Source organism: Eucyclogobius newberryi, unplaced genomic scaffold, assembly GCF_026437365.1.
Source record: "Eucyclogobius newberryi isolate DKJ021-1_F unplaced genomic scaffold, fEucNew1.0.hap1 SCAF_19, whole genome shotgun sequence".
Taxonomy (NCBI): domain Eukaryota; kingdom Metazoa; phylum Chordata; class Actinopteri; order Gobiiformes; family Gobiidae; genus Eucyclogobius; species Eucyclogobius newberryi.
In genome coordinates this window covers 12,786,517-12,814,053 of record NW_027315823.1, presented here as the reverse complement: position 1 = coordinate 12,814,053, position 27,537 = coordinate 12,786,517, and the positions used below count along the sequence as shown (strand labels likewise).

General features: G+C 40.6%; 1 protein-coding gene across 1 annotated transcript; it reads left to right on the top strand.

Moving 5' to 3' along the window:
* The first annotated feature begins 698 nt into the window (after positions 1–698).
* On the top strand, positions 699–21,623 carry rbl1 (retinoblastoma-like 1 (p107)). Its single transcript, XM_072451759.1, has 22 exons — positions 699–983; positions 3,220–3,356; positions 4,802–5,005; positions 5,375–5,439; positions 5,563–5,691; positions 6,417–6,577; positions 6,964–7,028; positions 7,113–7,278; positions 7,911–8,077; positions 9,057–9,169; positions 9,256–9,359; positions 10,260–10,397; positions 11,624–11,788; positions 13,023–13,179; positions 13,738–13,938; positions 15,247–15,428; positions 16,042–16,218; positions 17,593–17,664; positions 17,743–17,818; positions 18,866–19,005; positions 19,122–19,286; positions 20,598–21,623. Exons 1-22 carry the CDS (start codon positions 804–806, stop codon positions 20,790–20,792), a joined length of 3,159 nt encoding a protein of 1,052 aa, XP_072307860.1. The 5' UTR covers positions 699–803; the 3' UTR covers positions 20,793–21,623.
* The last annotated feature ends 5,914 nt before the right edge of the window (positions 21,624–27,537 follow it).

Below are 27,537 nucleotides of genomic sequence, written 5' to 3'. Positions count from 1 at the left end.
TCACTGTATTTGGAGACACGCTATGAATGTACACTGATCTGGAAACAAGAACCAACCGACATGTACAAGAACCAACCGACATGTACGAAGAGGGGCTGGAGAAAAGGCTGCTCAGACTAAAAATATATTCTGTAACTTTTTTTTTTTATATTTTATTTTTCCAATTCTATAAACAAAAGATAAAGAATACAAAACGACCAGAGATAATACATTAAATAAAGACACAAGTAATCATCAACTGCACATTTAAATCTAAATAAGTCCAATTTAGTCCAAAGTCTGTCAAATTTATCCATTTCCAAATTAAGTCTAAGATAAGATAAGATAAGATAATCCTTTATTGTCCACACATGGGGAAATTTCATTGTTGCAACGCAGGTAGATACAGAGCAAAAGAACAGATAATTTATAGGAAGTTTGATTTAAATTTAAATTTAAACCTTTTAAGCAATGATTTTTTTGGTCTGGCCTCGTTTTTTTATATTAGTTATAAAGAAGTTGGCGCTATTACAGTCGCAAAATGGCCGCGACGACTGCGTCAACAGAACCCACATTCACTCTAGCTTTATTGAGAGTCGGGAGGAGGGGACCGCGAGCTGGGGCACGCGGCGCCTCCGATTGGCCCACACTTCGCAGTTTTCCCGCCAAACCGTTGCATTGTGGGAAGTGTATGCGGAAGTGCGCGCAGGGCTCCGTTGTAGTTTTACCGAGGCGAGGGGATACCGTGTTGTTTTGATTGTTCGCATTGCCGGTTATTTTTAAATCCTTCTCGGGTGAAAATCGGCGGAGGCGACGGCTCACGGATGCGGGGAGAGGAGTCGTCGGATTCGGAGGGCGGCGGCGGCGACGGTGGCGGCAGGATGGAGGAGAGCTCGGCCCGGCGCAGTCTGGAGGGGCTGTGTCAGGAGTTAAACCTGGACGAACAGACGGCGATAGAGGCCATGGAGAACTTCACCGCCATCTGCAACACTTACACGCTGGAGGTACGCGGCCCCGTAACGCGCGACGCCGAAGCTGCGGGCCAACGTGGGGGGGGGGGGGGGGCAGTCCGCGGGTCGGAATCAAAACACGCCGCACCGACCGAGTTCCGAAATAGCCCCAACAAACGTAGTGTGAAAGGGTTAAAGGTGCCCGTCATTGTCCCATCAGCTGCTGCACGGAATCACGCGGCTGTCGTCGTTCACACGCGACATACTGGGAGTTTCAGAGGGCATTTCCAAAACATCTTCTGGTGGTTGTTGTTGTTGTTGTTGTTTACACAGACTTATAATTGGGTTTTGTGTTGTTGTTTTTCGCAAATGAGAAACTACTGCTGCATGTTCTTGGACAAAAATGTCTAAACGCGATTTTTCTGCGATCGCGAGTAGATTTGCGATTTATGTTGTGATAGTTTGGATAATACGTTGGAGAGGGGACTGCAATATGAACTGCTAAACTTATACAAAAGTCATATGTGTTTGTTGAGGGACAAGGGTTGTAACGGTTAATCGTGTTGTTGTTGTTTTTAGGCATATAGTCATAATTTGATAATCGTTAAAAATGCATTATTCTCCATACTTTATTTCTAAATGTGAACTGTCTGGAAGCCTGCAATCACTATATTCCTCACTTTATTAAGTTGATAATGTATTTTAAAAGTCTCGATGTGCAATAGAAATAAGTTAAAAAAGAAACACAATTTTGACCTTCTAAACATTAATTCAACAAAATTCACCAAATGTTACTGTGTTATTCGTGCTCTCCCCAGAATCTTTTAAAGGGATGGCAAATATGCCTCATATGTGGCATTTTCCTTTAAGGATTGTTTAATGTACCTTCATTATTTCCAAAGGTACATGCATCCTAAACATACTATTACATGGTGTATAGGCCTATCCACTATCAATAAATTTGAATATTGGCTACCCAAAACTTAATGGTATCATGGAAATGATAAATAAACATAGTCATTTAAATGTATTCCCACATGTGCTTTTGTCTCAGTGAGAATCTTCTGTGATTGGCTGAAACCTCATGTGATTTCAGTGATAAACCAATCCCTTACTCTGTAATATATTAGCTAGTTAGCTGTTAGTAATATATTTTCGTCTACAGTGGTGCCCACACTTTTTCAGCGTACAAGCTTCTTTTAGATTCTGCAAGGCCCGTAGATCTACCTATAGATTTATATTACTTTTTTATTTCTATGAACAACTATAGAAACACAATATAGGACTATTTTGAATGAATTAAATAGTAACTAGACTAAATATTAGACGGTTGTATTATAAGCAGCTTATAATCACCTCACTTAAAGCTCTTTTTAACTATGATAATAGTTATTATAATAAGACAAGCTCCATGGTAACGCTGGGAGGAGGGGCTTGAGACATAGAAAAAGTCAGCTCCTTTAGGTCGTGTCGTGGTGTGCTCCTTCCGAAACTCACTGAGAAAGTGGACAAAATAACAACTGTAGGCTCCTGGCGCTGATTGTTACTCATGTTTCTCTCATGCTGTCTGCTGTTCGCTCAGCGTGTGAATCTACTGTCTCTTGGCGCCAGACAATAAACTTTGCTTTGGTATCGACTGCCACTGCCTCCGCGATCGACGCAATGCACACCCCTGTCCAACTATCTTGCATGACATTTCTAGGCTAATAAGTGATAAAAACACTAAGACTTGTTTATTGAAGTAGTATTTTAAAGATGGCGCTACCTATAATATGGGATGAAGTTGGGTTTTAGAGATGGTTTACTTCCCCCCCATGTCAAATCGGCTGGCGGGCCCTTTTGATTTACCTGTATTTATGTATGTAGCGAGAGCCCTGGTTATAAGACAAGGTGGGAAATATACTGCTGTGCTGTAAGTAATGTAAGTACTCAATTATCGATAATATTGTGGATGTTGTTTTGAAGATGTGCAAATTCTGCATATCTTCAAGTTTCCTTGTTTGAACACAAATTTGTTTTACTTTAATCATCCTTTGTAGCCACATTTTGATATAGTTTTTATTAGAATCAGAGCTCAGAATGATAAAAAATATTCCTGATACTCAAGTTTCAACAGTCCTCAAAACAACACCCACTGTAATTTTTAATAACTCAATATATATTGCCAAACTTTACGTAAAAGAGAAGAGAATATGGACAAAAACGGAACAAATGAGTAGTGACGACTGTATTGCAAAGTTGTTTCTGGTGTGAAATGTCCTGCTAACATGACTTTGTTGTGGTGGTGCAGGGGGAGGTGGTGCACTGGCTGGCCTGTGCTCTGTACGCTGCCTGCAGGAAAGGCTCCGTTCCCACTGTGGGTAAAGGCCTGATGGAGGGAAACTGCGTGTCTCTGACCAGGATCCTTCGCTCCTCCTCTAAACTTAGGTGAGTCTCTGCACCGGCCAAACAGAACTGTAATTACAATATTGTGTTATGTCTGTGTCAAAATGTACGTGCAATAAACCTGAGGTAATCGTGACCTGAGGTGGTTTTGAGTGGCCAATTCTTCTGTCGGTCTTAAAAATGTACACGATATATGGAATCATAGTTATTCATAGGGTTCACAGTCAGCTTTGCACTGTTTCCGTAGCGTACAGCAATCACAACAGTGGTCGCCTCGCAGGGCTGTACAAAATAGTTGATTTTACCGGCAGAAAGTTTGAAAATCAAACAATGAAAATGGTCAATGACACAGAAGCAGATTAACAAACGTTCACAGGAGTTAAGCAAATAGAGCTGTCCAAGAGCGTCCCGTGCAGGCTTTTAGCTAGGATTTGAAAAAACCCCGTCCAAATAATTTTGTCCGGGGGCTTAAAACATTTTCGGGAAAGCTATGGAAAGCCAATATGTGTATCACGACCTTTTTTCGACGCTTTTACAAAATAAAGCGGCACTTTTAACACGGAGGCGCCTACACGGCGATCTAGAACGCCGCCCGCATGCCTCTCGTATCATATTGACTTTCCATACTCTCGCGCCGCCTGCGCCTCTCGGCCGTGCGGATCACACTCCGGCGTGGACCACGGCGGACTATCGTCAAACGCTTCCCGACCCGATTTAATGATGATATTCCCTTTTCTAAAATGTATTAATAAAAATTACACCGTCCTTGTACTCGAAAATGCCCGTCCACATGTCGAAATACCCCGTCCAAAAGACGGGAAGACGTCCCTCTAGCTAAAAGCCTGGTCCCGTGTACTTAGACTCTGCTTCTGAGAGGAAAAACTACAAAAACCCAGTGGGAAAAAGTAGAAACCTCGAGGAGAACCACAGTGAAGGAGAGATCCTACTCCCAGGGACAGACAGGCTGTAGATTAACCAGGACCGAGCATCATCCAGGCGGTTTTAGGCGTGTCCAGGTCCACAGCATCTGAAACCGTAACATGACAACATGTGAGCTACAAATCAACTATTCAGTGATTATTTGGTTAAAAAGTCTTAATTTATAACTGATATAATCATTTGACTAGTTGATCAATCAAAGAAAATAAAGGTTAAAACATTGAAGGCTTCTAGATAAAGAATATTCTCTTGATGCTTTTGATAAAATCAGCACTTGTTCTTATTTTACATTTTTTGGTTTTTGTTCAATAAAGTCTTTTTTGTATGACAATTACGATGATCAAAATACGACAACCATTATTTCATAGACTAGTCCTCATTAATTATTCCAGCCCTAATTGCAATTTACAGTTCAAACAACAACTAACTGTGTTGGTGGTCAAACATGGTCAAAGAGGTGCCTACAAACAGTAAATTGAACCCCGTGAATAGAGGAAAAGTGCTGGTATTACATCTCTGCCTCTTGATGTCTCCTCCGCTCTCTGCAGCCTGATCCAGTTCTTCTCTAAGATGAAGAAGTGGGCCGACATGTCCAACCTGTCGCAGGACTTCAGGCTGAGGATGGACCGGCTGGAGAGGAACTTCGAGGTCTCCACGGTGATCTTCAGGAAGTTTGAGCCCATATTCATGGACATGTTTCAGAACCCACAGGCAGCCGAGCCGCCACGGCAACCGCGCAGCCGCAAACACCGGTGAGGCACTGACCGCAGGGCTAGATACTACGGGAATGTGTTTGTGTCGTTGATGATGGAGTCGAGATATTTGTATGAGGGAAATGAAACTTGGACCCTTCTGCAGTTTGTTTTCAATTTAACTTATTTACAATAACGCTTTCCTTTTATTTGATGTAAATAATACTAATGCAGTTATATTTTAAATGCATATAAATGACTGGGTTGGGGACAATATCAGTTTCTATACGTTTATTTTTAGAGCACAAAGTAACACACAAAACAAAATATGCATTAAAATCACAATACAAACAAATACAGAATAGATTTAACTGATAAATGGTTTAATGAATGACAAAACTAATGCCTCTGTCCATGTGTCCTCTCCAGGCGGCTGCCCTGTCACATCAGTGATGTGTTCAAGTTTTGCTGGACATTGTTTGTCTACACCAAAGGTACAAAAACCCCTTTTAGCGTTTTATAGTTCCAGTTTCGCTTTTCTGGTCTTTTCTGTTCTTCGTTTCTTTCATGTATCGCTTTTACACGTGAACCGCTGATAAAATCGTATGTCCTTTCAGGTAATTTCAGTATGATCGGCGACGACCTGGTGAACTCCTATCACCTGCTGCTCTGCTGTTTGGACCTGGTCTTTGGCAACGCTCTTCTGTGTTCAAACAGGAAGGATCTCATTAACCCCACATTCAAAGGTGCTCCCACAAATCCTTTATGAAATGCTGTTATAAATGCATTATGTCTATAAACAACAACAAGATGATGATAAAAAAAAAAAAAGCAAGCAGGATGAAACTATGTCTAATCATGTCTAAAGTACAACTATGACTAAACCAAAATCACCCTGGTCCACATCAGAACCATCAGGTCTAATCCAGAACTAGACCGGTGCTTAAAGTGCCTATGACAGGTTTTTACGATTTTCAAATTTGGACTTTATTTGGTGTATTTATACCGGTTGTAAATCTAAATTATAGTTTTACACCAATCGAGTAGATATTTGTGGAGAAAAGTCGACAGGAAGTGACATCACACTAGGAAGTTATTCCAGACAAAGTTTATGCAGAATTTTCACAAAATAAACACATTTTTTTAATCCTCTAAACATTAGGTTAACACAATAAAGGTGCTCTCATAAAAATGGTGACATTAGAGGAGTTTTTGACCAGTGTTTGCTGGGTAATTTCCTAGTGTGATGTCATCAATCACATACAGGAAGTACAATTATAAACCGAAAAAATGAGCTATTCTGGTACTAAATGTTTCATATTTTTAGCAACATTTTAAACATTTATCTTGACTGCATTTTAGTCCAATGCGTCGTCCAACCTGTCTAAGGTGCTTTAACCACTCCCCCTCACATGTCCTGTGGCACTTGTGAAATCCGCTTGATTGACACCCGTTCTCCCTGGTTTCCCAGGTCTCCCGGCTCAGTACAAACTGGACGGGCCTGTCGTAGATGGACCTCCCCCCTGCGTTCTGGACAGACTCTGCGAGCTGCACGACGGGCTGGTGGTGGAGGCCAAAGGCATCAAACAACACTACTTCAAACCCTACATAGAGAAGCTCTTCGACAGAGGGGTTTGTACAGACACTAACGCCGCCGATATAATGGATAGTTTAAGTTAACTGAATAAAAAATGTGATTACATTTCCCACTCACATTTTCCTCTTTTAAAATTCCATAAAAGTCAAGCTAAATCTATTTGAACGCTGCTCTTTTTACATTACAAACCACAATAATTTTTCAATTCAATTAATTTTAGAATAATTAAAGTATAAGGTATATGGACAAAGGGTAAAGCGCAATGTTAATAGAAAGTAGCTATGGGAAGATTAACCCATTTGCATAGATATTTTGCTTGTTAATCCACCTTTTTTTTTCTTCTCCCTATTGGAGCCAGATGATTGCTATTTCTGCTACAACAAAAGTTATGATTAAAATGTCTGATGCTTGATTGTTTCAGATCCTCAGAGGAAACGAGGACTATCTGACCGACATGTTGGACCCTCACAACTTTATCGATAACAAGTAAGTCGTGATATCCTCTTGCTCTATTTGTACTACAATCTTAAAGTACAAAAAGAAGCTTTAACTGTCCTTATTGTGTTTCAGTAAAGCCTTAAACCGGGAGTATGAGGAGTACGTTCTGACCGTGGGAGACTTCGATGAACGGGTGTTTCTCGGCGCAGACGCCGATGAGGAAATCGGAACACCGAGAAAAGCAGTACGTGAACCCGCCCACACGGCGGCGCACCAGCTTCAGCAGCACGTCGAGAAGGTACACACCGCTTTTAGTCCCTTCAACTAAAACGAAAGCTGTGTTAATGCCAGACAGCAATGGTATATTAGGGAGGAAATAGAAGGGCTTAAACGGATATGATGTGACATTCTCAAAAGCTGATCATTTTTTATATATTTTATTTATACGCTTTGATAAGGTATATGTGGGTTTCCATTTTTTTATTTCCTTTAAATACTGCATTGTTATCCAAAGGCAAAGTATGTTATGTATTGAGCATTTGTATCTTAAATCTTTTCTACAAAGTTCAGACAATATGTACACATAAAAAAAAAAAAAACGACAAATATTTATCGTTTTCTTCTTTAAAAAAACACACACAAAAACGGACATGACAGGAACAGAGAAAAAATTATATATTTTTTTTAATAAAAATAACAATATCTTTGTAAAATAAATTATGGCAATAATTATGAAAAATATGGCATCTAAAAAAATGTTTTGGGGTACATAACGTCCGAGGTGGCTGTCCCATTCAGTCCAGTTCCTTTTCTATTTGTCCAAAGTGATTTTTTTCCCATTGTCCGAATGTCAGTTATGGCCCAGTCCTTTTAATGCCGTTTGTCTCATCCATTTATTAATTTGTCTTATCTGTCTCGGCTGTGCCACAGTCTGGCTCGCTGGCGCCCTCTACGCCTCTGACAGGCCGAGTCTACCTGAAGGAGAAGGACCTCCTGGTGACGCCGGTGTCGTCTGCCACTCAGAGCGTCAGCCGCTTGCAGAGTATGGTGGCCCGTTTGAGGACGGCCCCCAGCGACAACCTCCAGCAGATATTCAAGTCAGTTCTGATCTTTGTTTCCCTCACCTGTACACTTTTACAACCTTTTTAACATTTATGAACTAAATTGTATAGACATTTGAATGTGGGTTGGAAATTATTCTGACTATATTTACAGAAATATGAAGTGTAATTTTTTGAGTTTCAACTAATTGTTTTGTTTGAAATCATTTGATTAATCTGTGAATGAGATTTTTTGTTAATTGTACCCTCATACTTTTTTAGTTTGTAGACAACACAGACACATGGTTGTTTTTAATGTTACATGTTACATCACATTTGCCAACAAGTAAAAACTATGAATATATCTTACTTCAACCTCAAGTTTCTATAGTTCACTTATTACTGTAGGTATAGGTGAAACTAAACATACATTTCAAAGTCATATTGTTGTGACCCGCTGCGTGTAAGGTCGATTAATAACGTTCGCTTTAAAAATTAGCATCTACCCTCATTTAATTTCAACAGTAACATGTGTGAGTAGGAATGTCACGATTTCACATTTTGGTGTAACTAATATCTACATCATGACAACGATAACGGCACAATACTAAATGTCCTGTCCTTCTTGTTTTTCTTAAAACATTACTGTTCCTCAATGTGACCTGCTTTATTGAAATCAAACCTTCTGAATGATTCATTTGACATAAACAACAAACCGATAAAAAGGCTAATGCTAACTCTCCTATTGAAAATGCTAACCAGGCTAACGGAACGCAGCCTTTTGTTTCAAAAACTGAGTCTTTACTTTTTTCCCATCAAAAAAGTTTATCACTATGTTTAAAGACACATTTTAACACATTTCTGTTGGATTGACTCATCTTCTGAATAGATCAGGATGAATATCGTCATACTCTCAAAAATAAATCGAGATATACATTTTTGTCTCTATCACCTACCACTGTTTCGGCTCGATTTTAATTTGAATCGTTCCTTTCAAATATGAATCGTGCTCATTTCCGTTGTCTTGTGTCTAAAGGTCCTGCACTCGAGATCCCACGGAATCCATTTTGGCTCGAGTCAAAAGTTTGGGACAGTCGTTCAAAGAGAATTACACCAACGACTCTGAGGACTCTCCAGGGTCACACATAGGTACTGTTTGGATGCCGTGTGTAGTGTTACCAAAGCTTGTCCAATTATCTCTGAATCTACCTTTCTTTAAATGTGTTTATCGTTAGACTTTGCCGAAAACCGAATGAAGTTGGCTGAAATCCTTTACTACAAAGTCCTGGAAAACGTCATGGTTCAAGAGACCAAACGCCTGCAGGGAAAAGACATGAGTGTAAGTGTGTCGCTGTGCTCTCAGTTTGGTTATTTAGATCAAATGTGTGTTATATAACTCCAGGAACTGAAAATACAATGTAGTTTGGGTGCGTTTTATAGCTTTAGAGTTTTGATTTTGTTTAGATTTGGTAAGAGAGGTAAGCAAAATCCTTCATTCCTCTGATAGCTTTTCTTGAAATGTGCTTGGGCGATGCATCGATTCTAATCAATTAATCAAATTTCGTTTTCGTCTGGATGAAAATAGTTTTTATTTTTCCCGGCCTCTCCGTAGCGAGTTCCTCTGGGCAACAGGAAGTTCAGCGGGATAACAATGAACGTCTTTCCAACACAAATTGGACTAAGTTTGCGACGTCGGACACGGCATTACTCTTTTCCGACCTCGCTAAACGAAACGGTCCCCGGTGTGAAAAGCGAGCCCGGACTTTGACGAGATTCCTGGAGAACGGGCTGAAAAACCAATGAAAAATAATGAAGTAAAACATTTTCATGTAGCCTTAAAATGTAAAAACAAAAAGTTGAAAGCAGCATCTAAAATGAGCAGAACTAGAGCGACAAACTGAAAGGAGTTGGGAAAACAAACTGTACCTGATTTTTTTTTTCTAAGCGTCAAAATACAGAGTTCATTTTTAAACTCTTTGCAGCGGTCCACATGTATCTCTCACTTGCCTAATGCATCTGAATTATTCACCGTGATTAGTTTAAAGGCACTTTTCACAACTTTCAGAGGGAGCACTTGAGTACAACCCCTTTAATTACTCAAATCAAGACACGTTTTCAAACGATTTTCACTCATTCATATACTGGTAGTCTGTTGTAGCTGTCCTTTAGCCACAATTTACTTTTTCTCATCTTGGATTTAAGAGAAATGCTGAATCTGGTACTGCGTGTGCTGTTGCAGGTGTTGCTGGAGCAGGACATGTTCCACTGCTCGCTGATGGCCTGTTGCCTGGAGGTGGTGCTCTTCGCCTACAGTTCACAGAGGACTTTCCCGTGGATCATCAGAATCTTCAAACTGCCGCCCTTCTACTTCTTCAAGGTCTGAAATGAACCTGTTGTCTAACCCAAACCGGTGCAGAGGATCCAGTGTCACGGCGTTCAGATTCTTTCATGAGGTTTTTTATTATATATGTAAGAAATTTAGCCATAGCATTATAAAAGGCAATATAATGAAATGACATGAATAATTTACAAACACAAACTTGTTCAATCCAAACCAAACCAAATGCACATACACGACATTTTAAAAGTAGAATGTGTAGGTTTTGTGCAGATTTTTTAAGGACTTATGACTGCATTCGTTCATTTCTTAGTTTTTAATTTGCTCTATTGTAAGATTACAAATAAATACCAAAGATTAGTATTTGCTTTAGCGTCCACATCATTTCTAACCTTTTCTTTTGGTCTACCTCATAACACATGTAGGCTTTAAATGATCACTAGAAATTCTGTGCATCTATAGTTTTGATTAGCAACGTTTTGACTCCGAGCCGTCGTACAAACCACATCGAGGCAGAAGCTTGTGCATTATTGAAGCTGCAGTTGCGGAGGCTTTGATTTCGAGCCCATTAAAAGACGCTAAGAGCAAAGCACATGGCTAATTTGCCTAAAAACCACTGCGTAATTCAGCTGCATAAGATGGAGTCATACAGTCAGACTTAAGTGCTCGGTGTAGTCAAAGTTCAGCCTCCACTCCAGGATGTCGCTGTCATTAGAAGTGTTCTTGGTCGTTAGCCGTAGCATTTAGCCGCGCCCTCATCTCTGAGAGGAAAGCCAGCTGCAGTGCACATGCAAATGACATTGTGGAAATCAAATTAAAATTTCACCTACCACATTTACTCTGATATTTTGATGTACAATATGGCCCAGCCCTAGTAGAATAGATTAAATAGAAATAGCATTTTGGTATTCTATGTAAACAATACATACATACATACAATCAGAATCAGGAAAAGGTTTATTGCCATTGTCAGTGAATAAAACAGGATTCGCAAACTAGGGACTTTCTTTGGTGATAAAGTGCAATATGAAACAGCAAATATAGGCTGTGCTGGGGAAGTGTATTAAAAGAAATGCTTCCATCTGCTTTATTAACATCAATTTAAACAACATCATCAGTCCCTTCACAATAAAATGTTTTGTGTGCGAGACATAAAAAATGCCGTTGTAGCCTTGACTACAGGTTTGTTCAGCCACTTAAATAATAAGTCTTTTTCAACTCTCACACTTCTTTTTGCAGCTTTACTAACGCTCTCCTTTCTGCAGGTGATCGAGGTGTTCATCCGGGCGGAAGAGGGCCTGTCCCGGGACATGGTGAAGCACCTGAACTCGATCGAGGAGCAGGTCCTGGAGAGTCGAGCCTGGACCTCAGACTCAGCCCTGTGGACTGCCCTGCAGGCCGCGAACCACAAGGTGCCCACTGTGGAGGAGGTCAGTGAGGACTATAAACACACTTACACGTATGAGCTTTACACATATCGAGGCTGCAAGTCAGTGTGTCCAATGTAGAGGTGGGCTAAATATTAACTTACTGAGAAAACGTATTAGTTAAGCCAAAGTTTGATTACATTATTAAGTTACTAAAATTGATGTCTCGACTGCTCTTTTAATTGCTGTTTAGGCAAAGAATGTAACAAGAATTATTTTTCTATATCAGTTAAAATGTTGTTCCTGTTTCCAAACATTATATATTTATTAAAAACAGAGCTTGTTGAGCACTATAACACAATATGTTCTCATCAAGCAAAAAGCATTACTTATAAAAGACCAAAACAATGCCAAATAGAGTGTCACTATCAAGTAAAATGGCAAAAACCTTTCTCAAATAAAGTACTTGCTCAGAGTGCCTCTGGATTTTTCCATTTTTATGCTCATTGCTCTGTGTAGTATCACTAGCACGCATTATTTTAGTAGCTTTTGTATAAGCTTTCGTATTTTTTTTTTTTTTTACTACTATACAGCGCTCCTGCATAAAAGCAGCTGCAACAAAATGTACTATGTAAAAATAAATTGTCCATATACGGGCCGCACCTCTCAATAAACCGCAGGTGCTCACGTTGTAACAAGAGATATTTACACATATAGTACACGCCGATTGTCTTTTGAACCGGGGGTCTGATTAGGCCAAATTGTTGGATTGTATTAAATTGTATGGAATGTTGGATTGTATTCATTTTGAAGCTTAAACACATCACAGTTGTCTCTACTGTCCCCTCTGTCCTTGGTTACTCTGTGTGAGCTGATTACCTGTGTCTGTGCCTTCACATCTGGTTCATCTGCTTGTGCTTAGCAAGTGATTGTTCAGTTGTAACATGAGATATTTACACAGAAATATGGTTCATGGTAGTGATGGTCAGGTCGGGCCAATGAAGTCTGATTTCAATGCAGCAGGTTCTAAACTGCTGCGTCTAGATTCTCTTCATTAGACTTATTTCTCAGTGAATATGGGTCTGATTGTAATAAAACACACAGCGTTATGAAGCTTAAAAGCCTTGACAGTTACTATTGTCCACTGAGGTCGTCTTATACTGTGTGTCAAACGCTTGCGCTTCCTGCTTGGCAGTTAGCCTGTAAAAATCTATAATATAATCTCACCATTTTATGGGCCGCAGGGTTCAAAGCTGGGAAAAAGTAGTAATTTGCCGCTTTGCTGTGTGGTCTCCAGGTGAATTTCTCCTCCAGCCTGGACACGGGCGCCAGCTCTGCCTCAGGGGCCACTGGCTCAAACCCAGCCCAGACTCACCTGCCCATGGTTGCTCTGTCCCCCATCATCCACCCCCGTATCAGAGAGTTCAGAACCACCATCGGCAGCACTATCAAAAGTAAGGAGGACTTTAACTTTTGGAACGCTTGATCATTTTAAAGAACAAATATTGTGCCTTCTTTGTATGTTATTGTCCTTAAAACATGTTCTTTGGTACATCTGCTTTGGCATCTTGTGTATTAGAACCGAAAATAATGTTTATTATGAAGCAAAGTAGGTTTTTTGTGGTCGTTTTAGTAGGAATTGAGTTGGAGCTCCATCTACTGGCTGCAAAGGGAATTACATAGGGGAGATAAACAAACCTTGCTTGCCCCTGATGCTAATTTAGGCCCGCAGTTATAATAAAGGTGATTTGCGGGCAGAAATGCTAAGAATGAGCATTTAGATGGGAACGTAAAAACAGCGCAGAAGATCTCGAAGCGGAACGGAGGGTTTTCTGAGTTCCAGAAAGAGAAAATGTACTAAACAGTATTCATCAGAGTAGCATGAATGAAGCTAAAAACAACTCCAGGTATGTTCTTGATGAGGAAAGAAGTCATTTTAGCATAATGTGTGTCCTTTAAATTTGAACCTTTCACCCTGTTCTGATTGGTCTGACCCGTGCCTTGTCCCCCAGCGATCCCCGCCTCCCCTCTGACGGTCCACGACAGGTACAGCTCCCCCGCAGCAGGAAGTGCCAAGCGCCGCCTTTTCGGTGACGACCCCCCCACAACCAACGGGAGCGTGGTGCCGTCGCCCGCAAAGAGGCTGACGTTCGGCTCCACCAGCACGCTCAAGATCGCCCCCCAGCCCACGCAGGGCACCGTGGTACTGCAAGGTAGGTTCAACATCAACAGTGTGCACACGCCTCCAGAGTTGAATCACAATGAGAACGGGAAAATTGTCTGAAATTTATTCATTACAATCTGCAAATGCAAAGTGTTCGTTAATACTCATAGACCATATAAAGTGTTATGTTAATACCACATAGGCTTTTACCAGTTTATTTATGATGTGAAATGTTTAAGACAGGCATTTTATTGTGACCGTGAATGCAGCAGAAACTCTGACTTCCACGATCCAGAATCTTTAAGACGTACAACCGCAATGCTTTTTAAAGAATACATTTTCTTAAACACCCCTTTTTTACTGAGTGCTAAACTTAGTGCAGCTCGAGGATGGCTAGTCCAAGTGAACTTGAACTCTCCGGATGAACAGTTTGCTGTGGTGGGTAATTAGAGGTGATGAAGTTGAAGGTTTTGGTTCAGTTTAAGTGAAGTATAGTTAGGAATTGGGTTATTGCTGAAGTGCATATGACAGGTTGGACTTCTTATTGAACTAAAATGCAGTTAAGATAAATATATTTACAATGTTGCCCAAAATTATACATATTTTATTACAACAACAAAAACTGCAATTGATGACTTCACATTGACAAATAAAAGGTATCCTTTGTTGAATGAGTTTCCCTTGTGTGTCGCCTTCCTGTAATTTTCTACAGATTTTAAATTTTTTCTCCACAAATACATTATTTGGTGTATTTATACATGTTGTAAATATAAATAATAGTTTTACACCAAGTCATAATGAAAAGATCCAAAAATTTCGTAATGGACGATTTTTTGGCCCAAATCTGAGTCTCATTTTCTTGGCGTGGACTGCCGATTAGTCCTGTCACGTATCAATCATAAAACGCACCTACTGCTCACCTGCAGCCGCGTGCGGCTCGTCCCCAGGAGAGCAGCATGTTTCCTGTGTCTAAGCGCATGGATCCATCATAATATAGTTCCCTCAGTGTACGGGACAAAAGAAAGACAGTTTGAGACGAGAGATGCGATGCGATCCGTCGCGCTAATAAACAAACGTACTTCTAGCCGCGATGCTCTTGTGCAGGTCCGCACGGGGGGAGTGCGCATGCGCAAGCTTTGGGTTAAAAAGACACATTTGTCATCTGCTAGCCTTATCTCAATTCACAAAATAAAATTTTAAACGCAAAACAATCAAATAGGCAACATTTTAGGCCTGTTCATTGCTACAGAAGTTTACACATTACTATGGCAACCAGAGCCATCGCCGATCCTCTAGAGCGGACTCTCCTGTACTAATCCATTTAAATCCGTTTTATCGTCACAATCCGCTCTTCCAGGTTTGAACACAGACCGGACCATCACGCTGATCCCAATGCAGCAAGTGAACTCCTCAAACGCCGTCACCGCCCACTTCCTGCTCACCACGTCCCCAAGTCGAGTCAACATAGTCCCCCCGCCCGCTGACCCCCAGGCAGGGCGGCCGCGGCGCACCGGCTCCCTAGCCCTGTTCTTCAGGAAGGTAAGGACGCCACAAAAGCATTCGCACGTGCCACAGCTACACTACAGAACAATATGCGTTCTTGTGCGATTGATTGGCTTGTAAACATGCTTTTGGTCACCTTGGCATTGGTATTTTACATTTTCCTAACTTTAAATTATATACATGAAACGTTTCTAAAGGCTCATGGAGATCCTCTAAGTACACATTTACAATTAGTTTGGAGACATAAAAACGGCACAGAATATCTCGAAGCTCCACCTATGATGTTACAAATCTGGGAAATTTGGAACTGAGTGTTTTGTTAGGCTCAGAAAGAGAGAAATTACTTAACGGGATTAATCAAACTAGCGTGAAGGAAGCTAAAGACAACTCCAGGTATGTTTTTTGAGGGGAAAAGCTCAAATTAGCATAATATGTGTCCTTTTAAATTTGAATCTTTCACCCTGTTCTGTTTGGTCTGATCCGTGCCTTGTCCCCCAGCCAATTAATTTGCTTTTAAATTTTTTTTTTTACTAAATTTGGCCCAGATAAAGCTGAAGTGAAGACCCAACCAACGTCTAGAATGTTGCCTGTTTTAAAACTGACTAAAAAGAGTAAAAAGCTAAAGTATTTCATGTTTTTGCGCGCGCAGGTGTACCACTTGGCCAGCGTGCGTCTCCGTGACCTGTGCCTGAAGCTGGACGTGGGCGCCGAGACAAGGGGGAAGGTGTGGACCTGCTTCGAACACGCCGTGGTCCACTGCACCGAGCTGATGAAGGACCGGCACCTGGACCAGCTCCTCCTCTGCAGCATCTACATCATCTCCAAGGTGATAATCCGAACGTGTCTGCTCTTTGTCGTCGTTTTATCGTTTCAAGCCACGTTTCAACTGGCCCTTCTGCCACAGACCAGAGAGTCTCAGGACGCTTCTGTTGACTCATGTTTTTTCTTTAATAATCCGCACCTGAATTACATATTTAGAAGTTTGTGGTCAATAGTTAGTAAACTGGTAACGCCAATGCTTTCAGTGTTATTTATGTATTTACTGTACGATTCATTATGGGTTTAGTCTTTATTTGTAAGGGGTTGTGTACAAAATCCTTTATCTTCAAAAGAAAAGATGATCCGTACCACATTTAGCTATTGCTCCTTTCCATCTGCAGTCCCGGGGCAGGTGAACACAACAGTAATAAAAAGTACACATTTCATTAAAAGTACAACATTTTATTATAACCAAAAAAATTCTAAATGTCCAGATGATTTGCTGTGGGCCATCTGCTACTGGGCCCCAGAGGTAAATGTTATATATTAAAATCTACTGTCTTTTTTTCTATAGTTTATTGCTTTATCATTGTGTTTTACTATTGAAATACAGAGCCAAATAAATGTCCAGTAATAAGACAATGACAACATATTTAGAACAAGGGTTTGCACACATTTTATGCCCTTCTCACTGGCCCTGTCCCTTCAACCGGTGCTTATGAGAAAAGACTGGGGATCGCTGATCTAGGATGTGCTTTTTCAACTTTCGACTGAGATTATGAATTTAATTATGAATTTCAGACTGTTTGGAAGTTTATTCCACTGTCTGATAGTTCAGAATGAAAAGGCAGAGGATGTTCTCGGGGTGTTTCTGATGCAGTGGAGCGAGTAGATTGTGCAGAGCAGGCGTTAACATTCGAAATTGGCTTGGGGAAGAGACATTTTTGGGAATATTGGGTTTATTGCTCGAATCAATAATTCAAGACCTAAAGTACAATAAATGCATGTTTTAAGGAGGTTTCCTGACTCTATTATCAAAGAAGTGTCCAGCTTCACCTGATTTACCCCTAGGCTTATAAACAAAAGTGTTACAAACATTATTAATACAATATATTTGGTCTATACTTCCTTTTACTGGTTCTTGGAGACAGTATAGGAGTAATGGTTTGAAAAAATTGTGATTGTAACTATTGCCATTATGAGCAGCCATACTCCCCAATCATAGTCAGATACTTAAGTTATCTTTTCTTTTGGATTGTAAGCATTGTTTGAGATAGTTTTTTTGACATTTATTCTTTAAAAGATTGCGTATGAGAATAAGAATGTGTATAAGCTTTGAATAGGAACATGTATTCAAAGTTGATGCTCTAGTTTGCCGTTTTCTATAAATAATTCTATCCAAACTTAGATTTTTCTTTTTGCTTTTGTGTGTTTTCCACAGGTAACCAAAGAAGCAAACACCTTCCAGGACATAATGAAGTGTTACAGAAGCCAACCACAGGCCAACAGCCACGTAAGCAAAGCAAATCCAACTCTAAATGTCTTCAGTTTTCATGTCGGCTTATGTCTGTACGTGGTGCGATGTGCGCAGGTTTACAGGAGCGTACTGATCCGACGAAGTCCCAGAGATGAAAACATGGAGGTGGACCCGGTGTCTGGAGGAGAATGTAAGACTAAACACGTTTCAAAACATGGCTGCAACGTCATTCACACAATCCCACAAGTAAACATGAGAATATACAGTCATTTCAATATAAAAAGCAGCAAGAACAGGAAATAAAAGTGGCCTTATCATAACAGCATTTATGTTTTTACACATTCATGTTAATCACTGTTAAAATTATACTCTTGATTAATTGTACAGCCTTAGATAAAGAATAGTGCTCAGATTATACAATGTTTTTTCCACATATCCCTTCAATCATAATTAAAGAAGTGCAGACTAATTGTAAAAGCAGCTCTGAGGGTGAAAATATGTCCACTGTGTGCTAATCACAGAAATTTTTTTTTATTACAGGAAGTGCGCTGTTAGCATGCTAATGTTTTTAGCTTTACCCCACGCTCACTCTGAAAGTTGTGAAACGTGCTTGTGAATTGAATAATTAGGAGACTTGGAATGTGTTAGGCATTCGAGCGTTACACGCGGAATGCTGCAAGGAGTTTAAAATGAACTCATTCTGTTTTTCACCTTTTTTTAAGCACGCAAAACAGCTGATGCATCACCTTTTTTTAACTAAAAATATTCCCTGTGATACATTCGTGCTGCGTTCATGCGGTCTTCGGGAACTGAATGCACCAACACGTGGGGAAAAGTACACAGGAACTCGGGTCAAAAGCTGCTGCCGTGTCGTCCGTAGAAGAGCAACAGATTTGTGAACGACACTAAGACCTGACGCTTAAGTTTAATTAAGATGTAACCTTAGCTGTCTGACGTGAAAATGGAAACAAATGACTAGGGTTAGCATTTGAGAAGGCTAAAAACAACAAAAATGGTTGCTTAGCTCTATTAAACGCTGTTAAAGACTTTTTTTCACTTGTCACATCAAAATCCCGAGATAAAAGGCAAATGGAACGCAGTCGGAACCTCCACTTCACATTTTGAAATCCACATGAACACAGCGAAAAAAAAGAACATTTTAAATGACATGGCCACTACGAAACAAAACTATAAAAAGAAGAATAAAAAGTCAATGTATTTTGTGTGTTTTTTGCAGCTGTGGAGAAGAGCAGCCAGGGCTCTGAGACTGACCAATCAGGAGAGGAGGAGCGCAGCGACCTCATCCAGTTCTACAACTCTGTGTTTGTGCTCAAGATGAAGAGTTTTGCCCTCAAATACGCCAGTCACGACAACAAGGTTAGCTGCAGATTGGAACAATATCTATTGTTTACGGGCCAGTGTATGATACAACTCTTTATTTGACACACTGAGAACAAAACCCCTTGAAACGTCTGCATCTTGTCCCGTTTCAGTTGGATGCCCCGCCCCAGTCCCCGTTCCCCTCGGTGCGCGCTCAGCCTCTGTCTCCACGGAGGATTTCTCAGAGGCATTCTCTGTATGTGTCTCCTCATAAGAACTCCCCCAGCTGCCTGTCGCCCAACGCCTACACCTACTGCATCAACAGCAGCCCCTCCAAGGTACACACACACACACACACACACACACTTCCACACGCCGCGGCCGAAGCGTCCAATTTACATTCAAAGTCTATGGTAAACGTAGTGCATTATCCGCGGCGCGATTTCTTTGTTTTTGCAGCGCGATTGGTGAGTTTTTTACGCTCTCGACGCTTTGAGCGCACGTCTCTGCCGCTGAAGCGTAGCAGCCGCCGCAGCAGCCAATCAGAGCTGACGCTCCAGTGACGTACGTACGTACGTATTGCCCCTCGCATTTCCGGTATTCCCCGTAGAATTCCCCAAGAAGCGCCACTTTTTCCTTGCTCGTCAACAATGGCAGACGAACGATTGATTGTGGCTGTTTGTGGGAGAAAGGAGCTGTACCATGTATTCACGGTGGAATACAGAGACAGAAACAAACCAAAAACGCAAAAATAACACTCTCGATATCCGCCATTTTACACAATGAAAGGCCACACCGTCAACAACTCCACGATAATATAATACATCCATGACTCTACTGCTCATGCGACAACACCACTACTGCGTAGAGCTCAAGCATGTGCGCAGAGAGCTCAAGCGCGCCATACGCGCGCCTGTGTACAGTGGCCGGGGCGTCGATAGCGCGCGTCCGGTGCGTAAACCTTTTAAATGTACACGCGCGATTAGGCCGCGGCGGTCTGTACGTAGCTTTACACACACTTACACACACACACACACACACACACACACACACTACTAGTGTGAGGCGCTTTTTCTTTGACGGCGTCGTTACGATTAAAGTGACATCCGCACGCTCGGCTTGCTTATGAAACGGCCGGAGCCTTTCTTGTAAATCATTCACGCAGACGCATCCCTTCAATTGCCACGATAACAGGGTAGTACTTCCTGGGAGGGTCAAATGTTTACCGCAGTTTGTCGTGCACCTTTTACTTTTTACTTGTAGACAAAATATGTTATTGTTTTGGTTCCGTGGTGAATTAATGATCTGAATTTAGTTCAGATTTAAACGTAAAATGGACTTGGATCTTTTGAATTGATATAAGCTTCAAGGCACAGACTAAAACCGCCCAATTCACATGAGACAACGACGGGAGCATCTGCACGGGACTAGATTCACCCGAGGATCTAAAATACGGGGGAGTTTTTTGAGACGATTTTAGACATGGACGATTCACTTGCCTAGAAACACAGCCGATGTTCCTAAATATTACAATCTAGCTGAAGTCGCGAGGTAAAACGAATTCCGTCTGGATCAGGCTTCTACAGGCGCTTCACATCGACTCTAATTGAACTCGCACTAATCTCTACGACGCGTTTCCCGTCCACCAGGAGCTGTCCGACATAAACCGCATGATCCGCCAGGGCTGCGTGAGCCGGAAGAGGGCCTTCAACATCGACGGCGACGTCACCATGTCGCCCACGTGCGACTCTCCCAGCAAGCGGGCGTGTCCCGAGAACGGCAGCAGTCCCGACGTTCTGCTGAAGCGCCTGCAGGACGTGGTGTCGGAGAGGCAGAGTCACTGATCGCCTCTGCACGACGCCGCTCGAGCAGAACAAGTCACGTAATCGCATGGTCGCCTGTCAAATCTATTTATTCTGCTTCTACATGAATGCCACGATCCCCATTTTCTTCTGTACATTCTATAGGTTATATCCAAGTTTATTTTATTAAGGATCAGCCAAAACGACAAAAACAAGTCCAAATCTGTGGCAAAAAGTGCTACAGTATTAAACGCTAAATCCAGTCAAATTAGTCAGATATGTCTAAACACGGCAAACAATATGGGACGATGTGGAGATCCAATGGTTGTTTTAATTTAATCTCAAAGGTTCCATACGGTCTGATGTTAAATTGGCGGTTCTCACGCCCACAACTGTTTTTACACCACATCCTTAACAAACGCCTCAACCGCAATACGATTTTACAATAAGTTTTATCTTTTTGTACCTGAAAGAAGTTTAGTTTGAAGGCCATAGTATTTTGCTCATTCCTAAAACATGTAAATAGTCTTTAACATATGAATAAATCAAGTTTTAATATCCCTTATTTGTGCTGCAAGACAATGTGTAATTTTAATATTTTTACTCTTGCTTTGAGATGTTATAAGATTTCTGTGTGAAAATGCTGATAACAGCATGTTTGTGTCTTTATTGTGTAGCATCTACACAACTTTGTATTCCTGTTTTACTTATCCTAGTCCTGTGTGTTGAAAATAATTCAACTTGGTGTAAATTAAATTGTTTATTTTTTCACTATCTACAGCAATAATGACAAAAATCTGTCCTCATGTTTAAGTAAAGCACAACTGTATTTTCTGTAAGACACACGTTCTGCAATAAAACTCCTTTATGTAATCTTTTGTCATGTTTTTATGTGCCAAAGACCAGAACATTCTAATGCTGGCGGTGTAAACGTCTTGGAAAGGAATTAAAACATTTACAATTTTAGTACAATTTCACAAATATTCTATGTACCAGGGGTGACCAAAGGCACTGGACAGTTCTTCCATTATTTTGAAAGGACTGGCCGAACTGACGTAACATAATAAATATAAGGCTACTCGGACATTTCAAAACACTTCCTGTAGATGGAAAAAAACGACTCAAAACATTAAAGGTTCACTAACTTTTCTCAGTGGCCATTATCACGTTATTGCTTCATCTACGACGTTCCACAGTATGGCATTAAATTGATCTATCTTGCCATTTATTATTTGTATTACTAAAAAAGATGCATTTTTACTGTGTGGTCACCTCTCCTCATATCTGACTCATTGCCAAGCGAACATATCCACGCCAGAGACGAGCAGAAAAGTTATCTCGTACAAGATCATTTTCATTGTCAACAAAGTACCAAAGTAGTAGCTTTTCCATTATTCTGAAAGAACTGAGTCGCGATGCTGTTGTTGCTAAGGCTCCATTCATCGACCGTTGACTAAAACGTTACAAACAACATGACTTCATTACGTCAAAACATGGCTCTGTAGAATTTTGATTGTAGTTCTTCTCAATTCTCAAGTGCCAGGCCACCGTCTCCTTGGTAACCCTATAACATTCATCATTTTGTGCAATTACAGGATAACATTTGCACGTTTAATCACCACAGCCCATTCACTCGTGACTTTAATCATACAATTTGACGTCTTTACCGAAACAAAGCAATAACTCAATGTCGTTTTTTTTCCCGCCTTTTCCACTTTCCCATGAGGCCGGCGTCACAGGATGATAAATGGTTTCTTGCCTTCTATAATTGAATGTGGGATTAGAGAACGAATTAAGGGTAACGGCTCAGTTATAGCTCGCGACTTAAAAACGAATCCTTGCTTGGGTGGTTTTTTTACGAAGAGTTTAGGTTGTTTCCAAACTACTAATATAACGTTAGTATATTACTGATGGCCGTTCTGTACTTGAGTGTAATTTTAGTCATCTGTTCTTTACTAAAATAACTTAAATTACTAAGTAGATTACTCTTACTTCCCTATATTTGAAAACAGTTCTCTGCACTTTTCTGCTGCGTTTTTAAAAATACAATGAGGACCAAAATGTAGAAAAGTTTTAATTTATTCTTTAGTTAATTCGTCATGACATCCTGCGTAAAGGTTTTGAGCGCAAATGTGGACTTTGAACAAACGGAAATATACATTAAAAAAGCTGTATTAATTTTTTTTAAATAAAACAGTCAAATAACCAGATCAGTACATTTCCCTCTTGAATAGCTGTGAGCGGTGTGAGAAAAAGGATGAAAAGCGTGCGCTGGTGGGACGTGGTGTGATTGGTGGGGGTAAATGGGTGGAGTTTTTCATAATTGGAAAGTGGAAAAATTAAAATCATGCAGAAGATCAGGTCCTACTTTTTCATTTCAAAGACGAGAAAAGAAGAAACCACTCATTCTTCTTCACAGATCAAATACTCCCGTCTTATTTTTTATCCTTAAATATTCCAAATAACGACTTAAAATATGATCTTTCTACAGGTTCTTTATTTTCTGCTTGTTAAAGAGGCACTATGTCACTTTACGGTAAAGGCTCTCCGTCACCGGCTTCTCGTCCCCATGAAGTCTGAAATGTTCCAGAGTGTTGCATTAACCTTTAAGCATAAAATCCTTCTCCATGGAAACAAGCATGTGCACAACCAGGCCCAGTTACACGTCTGGGGTCTCATTTATAAAACTTTTCGCTGGATTTTACTAAAAAATGTATGGATGAAACACAAATTCTTCTGCCTAATTCCGGAAACCCTCAAGGGCAAGTGGGAGTTCTTGGACCATCATTGTTCTTCTTCTTCTTCTAAGTTTTTGTACGTAGGCATGCTTTGTAAATAACTAATACATTAATTTTTAGTTTCAGGCAAATAATTCATTGCAGTTTTAGTATAGCGTTAAGTATTCTAGTGTTAAGTCGATATTATGCTATTAAATCTTTTGTCAGGTTTTTTTTGTAAATCACTTCCTGGTGCACTTTTGCTCTGGTGTCGTGAATTGGGGAAGAGGATCACTCCCATTACACACTTTTATCATTTCTCACAGAGTTTCCCTTTCTGAGATTTCATAAAATGGGAGATCAATTTAAGCACCGATTTTAGTCAACCAAAATATATATTTATACTTGTTTAACTATGATGAATTGTCATAGTTGATGGGACATGTGCAGGAGCGTTCTTCAGACGATGAGCTGGTTTATGCTCCGCTTTGGGCCTCTGAGATTGAAAATGAAGCTCGTTCTAGTCTTCACTCGTTTCATTCATTTATCTTTACTTGATTACAATACTGTATTATTTTGGTAAAAACATTAAATGAATTGTGGAAGGGTTTTACAATTTACTTTTTGTCTAGCAGTGTTTTCAAAAAGCTGTATTCATTTTAAATAGAATGCAATAGAATCACTATTTCATTTGTTAAAAAATAAAAAAAACTTGAGAAAATCCACTCAATGTCTTTTTATTTGATCTTGTTAATGAACTCTTCATTTAGTCAAGACTACATGAAATTTTAGTTATAGTTTAAGTCATTGTGATTTATTGAGTTTTTATGTAATTTTAGTCAGCAAAGTATGACATGGACGAGAACTTTGAAGTATTTTAGTCAATGAAATTAAAACTAAAATGCATGTTTCCCACAGTCTTAAAGAATTGTAGCAAAATAACTGGTCAGAAAATGTTTTAGCCAAGCCATATGAACAAACCTAGTGAAGTGTCTTGCCCAAGGACACACTGCCAGTACAATGCTGTCTGTCCCCAGGCATTTCACAGGAAAATTCATGTTGTAGCATCAGTCATCACCAGCAGAGGGCAGTATGACCCAGCACATGCAGCAGAAGGACCACAGTTCCACAGCAGAAGAGTGACCTTGCTGTGGTTGTCATGGATGTTTTATGGGTGGTTGTTTCCTCTGTTTCTCTTCCCTCGTCAGTGCCCTTTGACCCTGAAGGCTGACCTGACCTGTGGATGTGATGCTAGTGTTTGGACGCAGCCCCCTCCTGCTCCAGCCCTAGTCTCTGTGGGCTCTCTCTCTCTGTTTATCCCTCTCTTCTCTCTCTCTCACTCACTTTATTTCTCTGTCTCTCTCTCTATTTTTCTATCTCTTCGCTCTCTTTTTCTGTCTCTCTTCTCTCTCACTCACTTTCTCTCTCTCTCTCTATTTTTCTTTCTCTTCTCTCTCTTTTTCTTTGTCTCTCTCTGTCTCTTTGTATCTGTTGCCCTCGCTGTCTTTTCTCTCGCTGTCTCTCTGTGTCTGTCTCTCACTCTCTTTTTCTTTCTATTTTCTCGTCTCCTCTTAATGCTCTTTTTCTTGGTCTCTCTCTCTCTCTCTCTCTCTCTCTCTCTCTCTCTCTCTCTCTCTCTCTCTCTCTCTCTCTCTCTCTCTCTCTCTCTCTCTCTCTCTCTCTCTCTCTCTCTCTCTCTCTCTCTCTCTCTCTCTCTCTCTCTCTCTCTCTCTCTCTCTCTCTCTCTCTCTCTCTCTCTCTCTCCTCTCTCTCTCTCTCTCTCTCTCTCTCTCTCATTAAAGTTGAATTCTGTGACTTTTTGTGTGAACATTCACAGTAAAAATGCTGATTGTTTGTTTTGTTCACTGCCCAGTTGGAAATAAATGCAAACTCCTCAATGTTCCTAAAGTAAGATTTTAAAGCAGACAACGCGTGAGTTACTCTAAAGCAGGGCTCCTGAACACCTTTATTTACTAGAAATACAAGACATTATTGTACAATTAGGCTCGCTAAATAATAATTAAAAATGTATTAGAAGTAAATTTAATTCCAACTTATATTTTCCTTCCTTTCTTTCTTTCTTTCTTTCTTTTTTTTTATCATTCTAAATACAACTTTGAGTGTGTTAATGAGAAGGATAAGTTCTGTTACTTGGTTGAAAGCCCATGGAAGTGGACCCTTGGCCAGTAGGGCGCAGTATGGCAGTGTATATCCTGCTGCTGTCACTGCTCTCCCTCCCAGTCAGGTCCTTGTACAAGAGATTAGTGTTAGATGCTGGTATCGTAGCATCGTTATGTTTTTCATGTACATTTTATTCCATTTCTGGCCTTCAGAAAATTCCATAATGCATAAAAGTTACGGTAGTAAACATCATTATTCTGGATTTTGCGATATTAACTGGTGTAAAACTGCCCTGAGAAGTAACATATTACACATACTCACGTGATTCTAATTGAGTGGATTTCTTTGTGTAACTATACTTTTTATGATGTAAGTTTTTTCAATTTTATTTTGCTATATATGCAACCTGGGCGACACAGACATGTACTTGTACTTGTGATTGAGTATAATTCTAACCATGCATTTGTTACTTGATGGACCTGATGGACCAGAAGTGTCAGTTTGACTAAAACTAAAAATCTATTTAGTTAAGTCACAGATCTGGGGTCTCATTTACAAAGCGTGCCTATATCATGAACCCGATCCCTAAGGCACAGCAGGTTTTTCTTTGTGGATATTTCTTGTGGAACTATAGTAAAATCAATGAATTATCAGTCTGTTTTCACTTCAGTAACAATCAATCGATCAATATATTTAACAAAGAAGAGTGAGTGCACATTACAGCTTCATAGAGAAAATATACAATACAACGCCATCAATGAATTTGAAATGGATGAACCGTTCGTCCCCATGGAGATGTTATTGCTTTGTCTGGAATGTTCCACATCGTGACATTAAACATATTGTAAGTCTTGAAAAACATGCACCCTTACTGTGAGCGGAGTCGCCTCTTCACAGATCTGACCTCTAACTTGACCTGGTGGCGTCACCCGCTGGTCTCCATGGAGATAACGCGTGGTTGAGAATATCAAGATATAAGACCCATGATGAGAAATGAAGCCTGCATAAGTTCACCTGGAAGACGGCCACCATGGAAGGACCCTCTCCCCAGCGCTATCATCGCACTCAAGCGGGCGTCCACCTGTCCTTCTGTGAGAGTCAGATCCCTCCTTCACCATGGACTCTTCCAGGTTTCTGATTTTTCCCAAAGAGGTTTTTGCAGTTTTTCCCGGCCAAGAAGGAGGGTGGAAGGACAGGGGACGTCTGTGTCACGGCCCCCGCACCTGCTCCTCATCCTCGATCAACGCTCTCAAGTCACTCATCCCCGCTCCCAATCAGAGCCAGGCGGTCGCATTTAAGCCCCCAGGCTGATGGCTCGACCGCTCAAACCATACTGCGACCCACCACCTCCCCTGCTCCTCCTCCTCTGCATTCCCCTCATCCTCTCTACCTTCTCTCCACATCTAACACCACCAGTCTCCAGGCTCCGGGGGGAAGGCATCTAATTCAATCAGATCATGGAGTGCCCATGATCGCCACGCCTTCCACCGGGGTCTGAGCGCCAAATAAACTTTGCAATAAAGTTCGCTAAAACATCTTTTCTGCTTTCTGTGTCTGAGTCTCTCCAGAGTGAACTACAAAACACCACCAACAACTTTATATTTAGGTGACGGTAATGTAACACTCGGATACCAACCGCCATAAAACGAAGAAGAAGAAGAAGAAGAAGAAGAAGAAGAAGAAGAAGAAGAAGAAGAAGAAGAAGAAGAAGAAGAAGAAGAAGAAGAAGAAGAAGAAGAAGAAGAAGAAGAAGAAGAAGAAGAAGAAGAAGAAGAAGAAGAAGAAGAAGAAGAAGAAGAAGAAGAAGAAGAAGAAGAAGAAGAAGAAGAAGAAGAAGAAGAAGAAGAAGAAGAATTTACGGACAAATCCTTGTACAGTTACAGTTGAACATCATCACCAGTCAAGATTAAATTTTTATCTGGCTGTTTTTGTCACATTTAACTTTATTT

Bases quoted from the DNA above. Each gene is read 5' to 3' on its own strand.
- rbl1 (XM_072451759.1), top strand. From the start codon at position 804: ATGCGGGGAGAGGAGTCGTCGGATTCGGAGGGCGGCGGCGGCGACGGT. The intron at 5,006-5,374 runs GTGAGGCACTGA...TGTCCTCTCCAG, and splicing joins CCGCGCAGCCGCAAACACCG to GCGGCTGCCCTGTCACATCA. The intron at 19,006-19,121 runs GTTAGCTGCAGA...GTCCCGTTTCAG, and splicing joins ACGCCAGTCACGACAACAAG to TTGGATGCCCCGCCCCAGTC.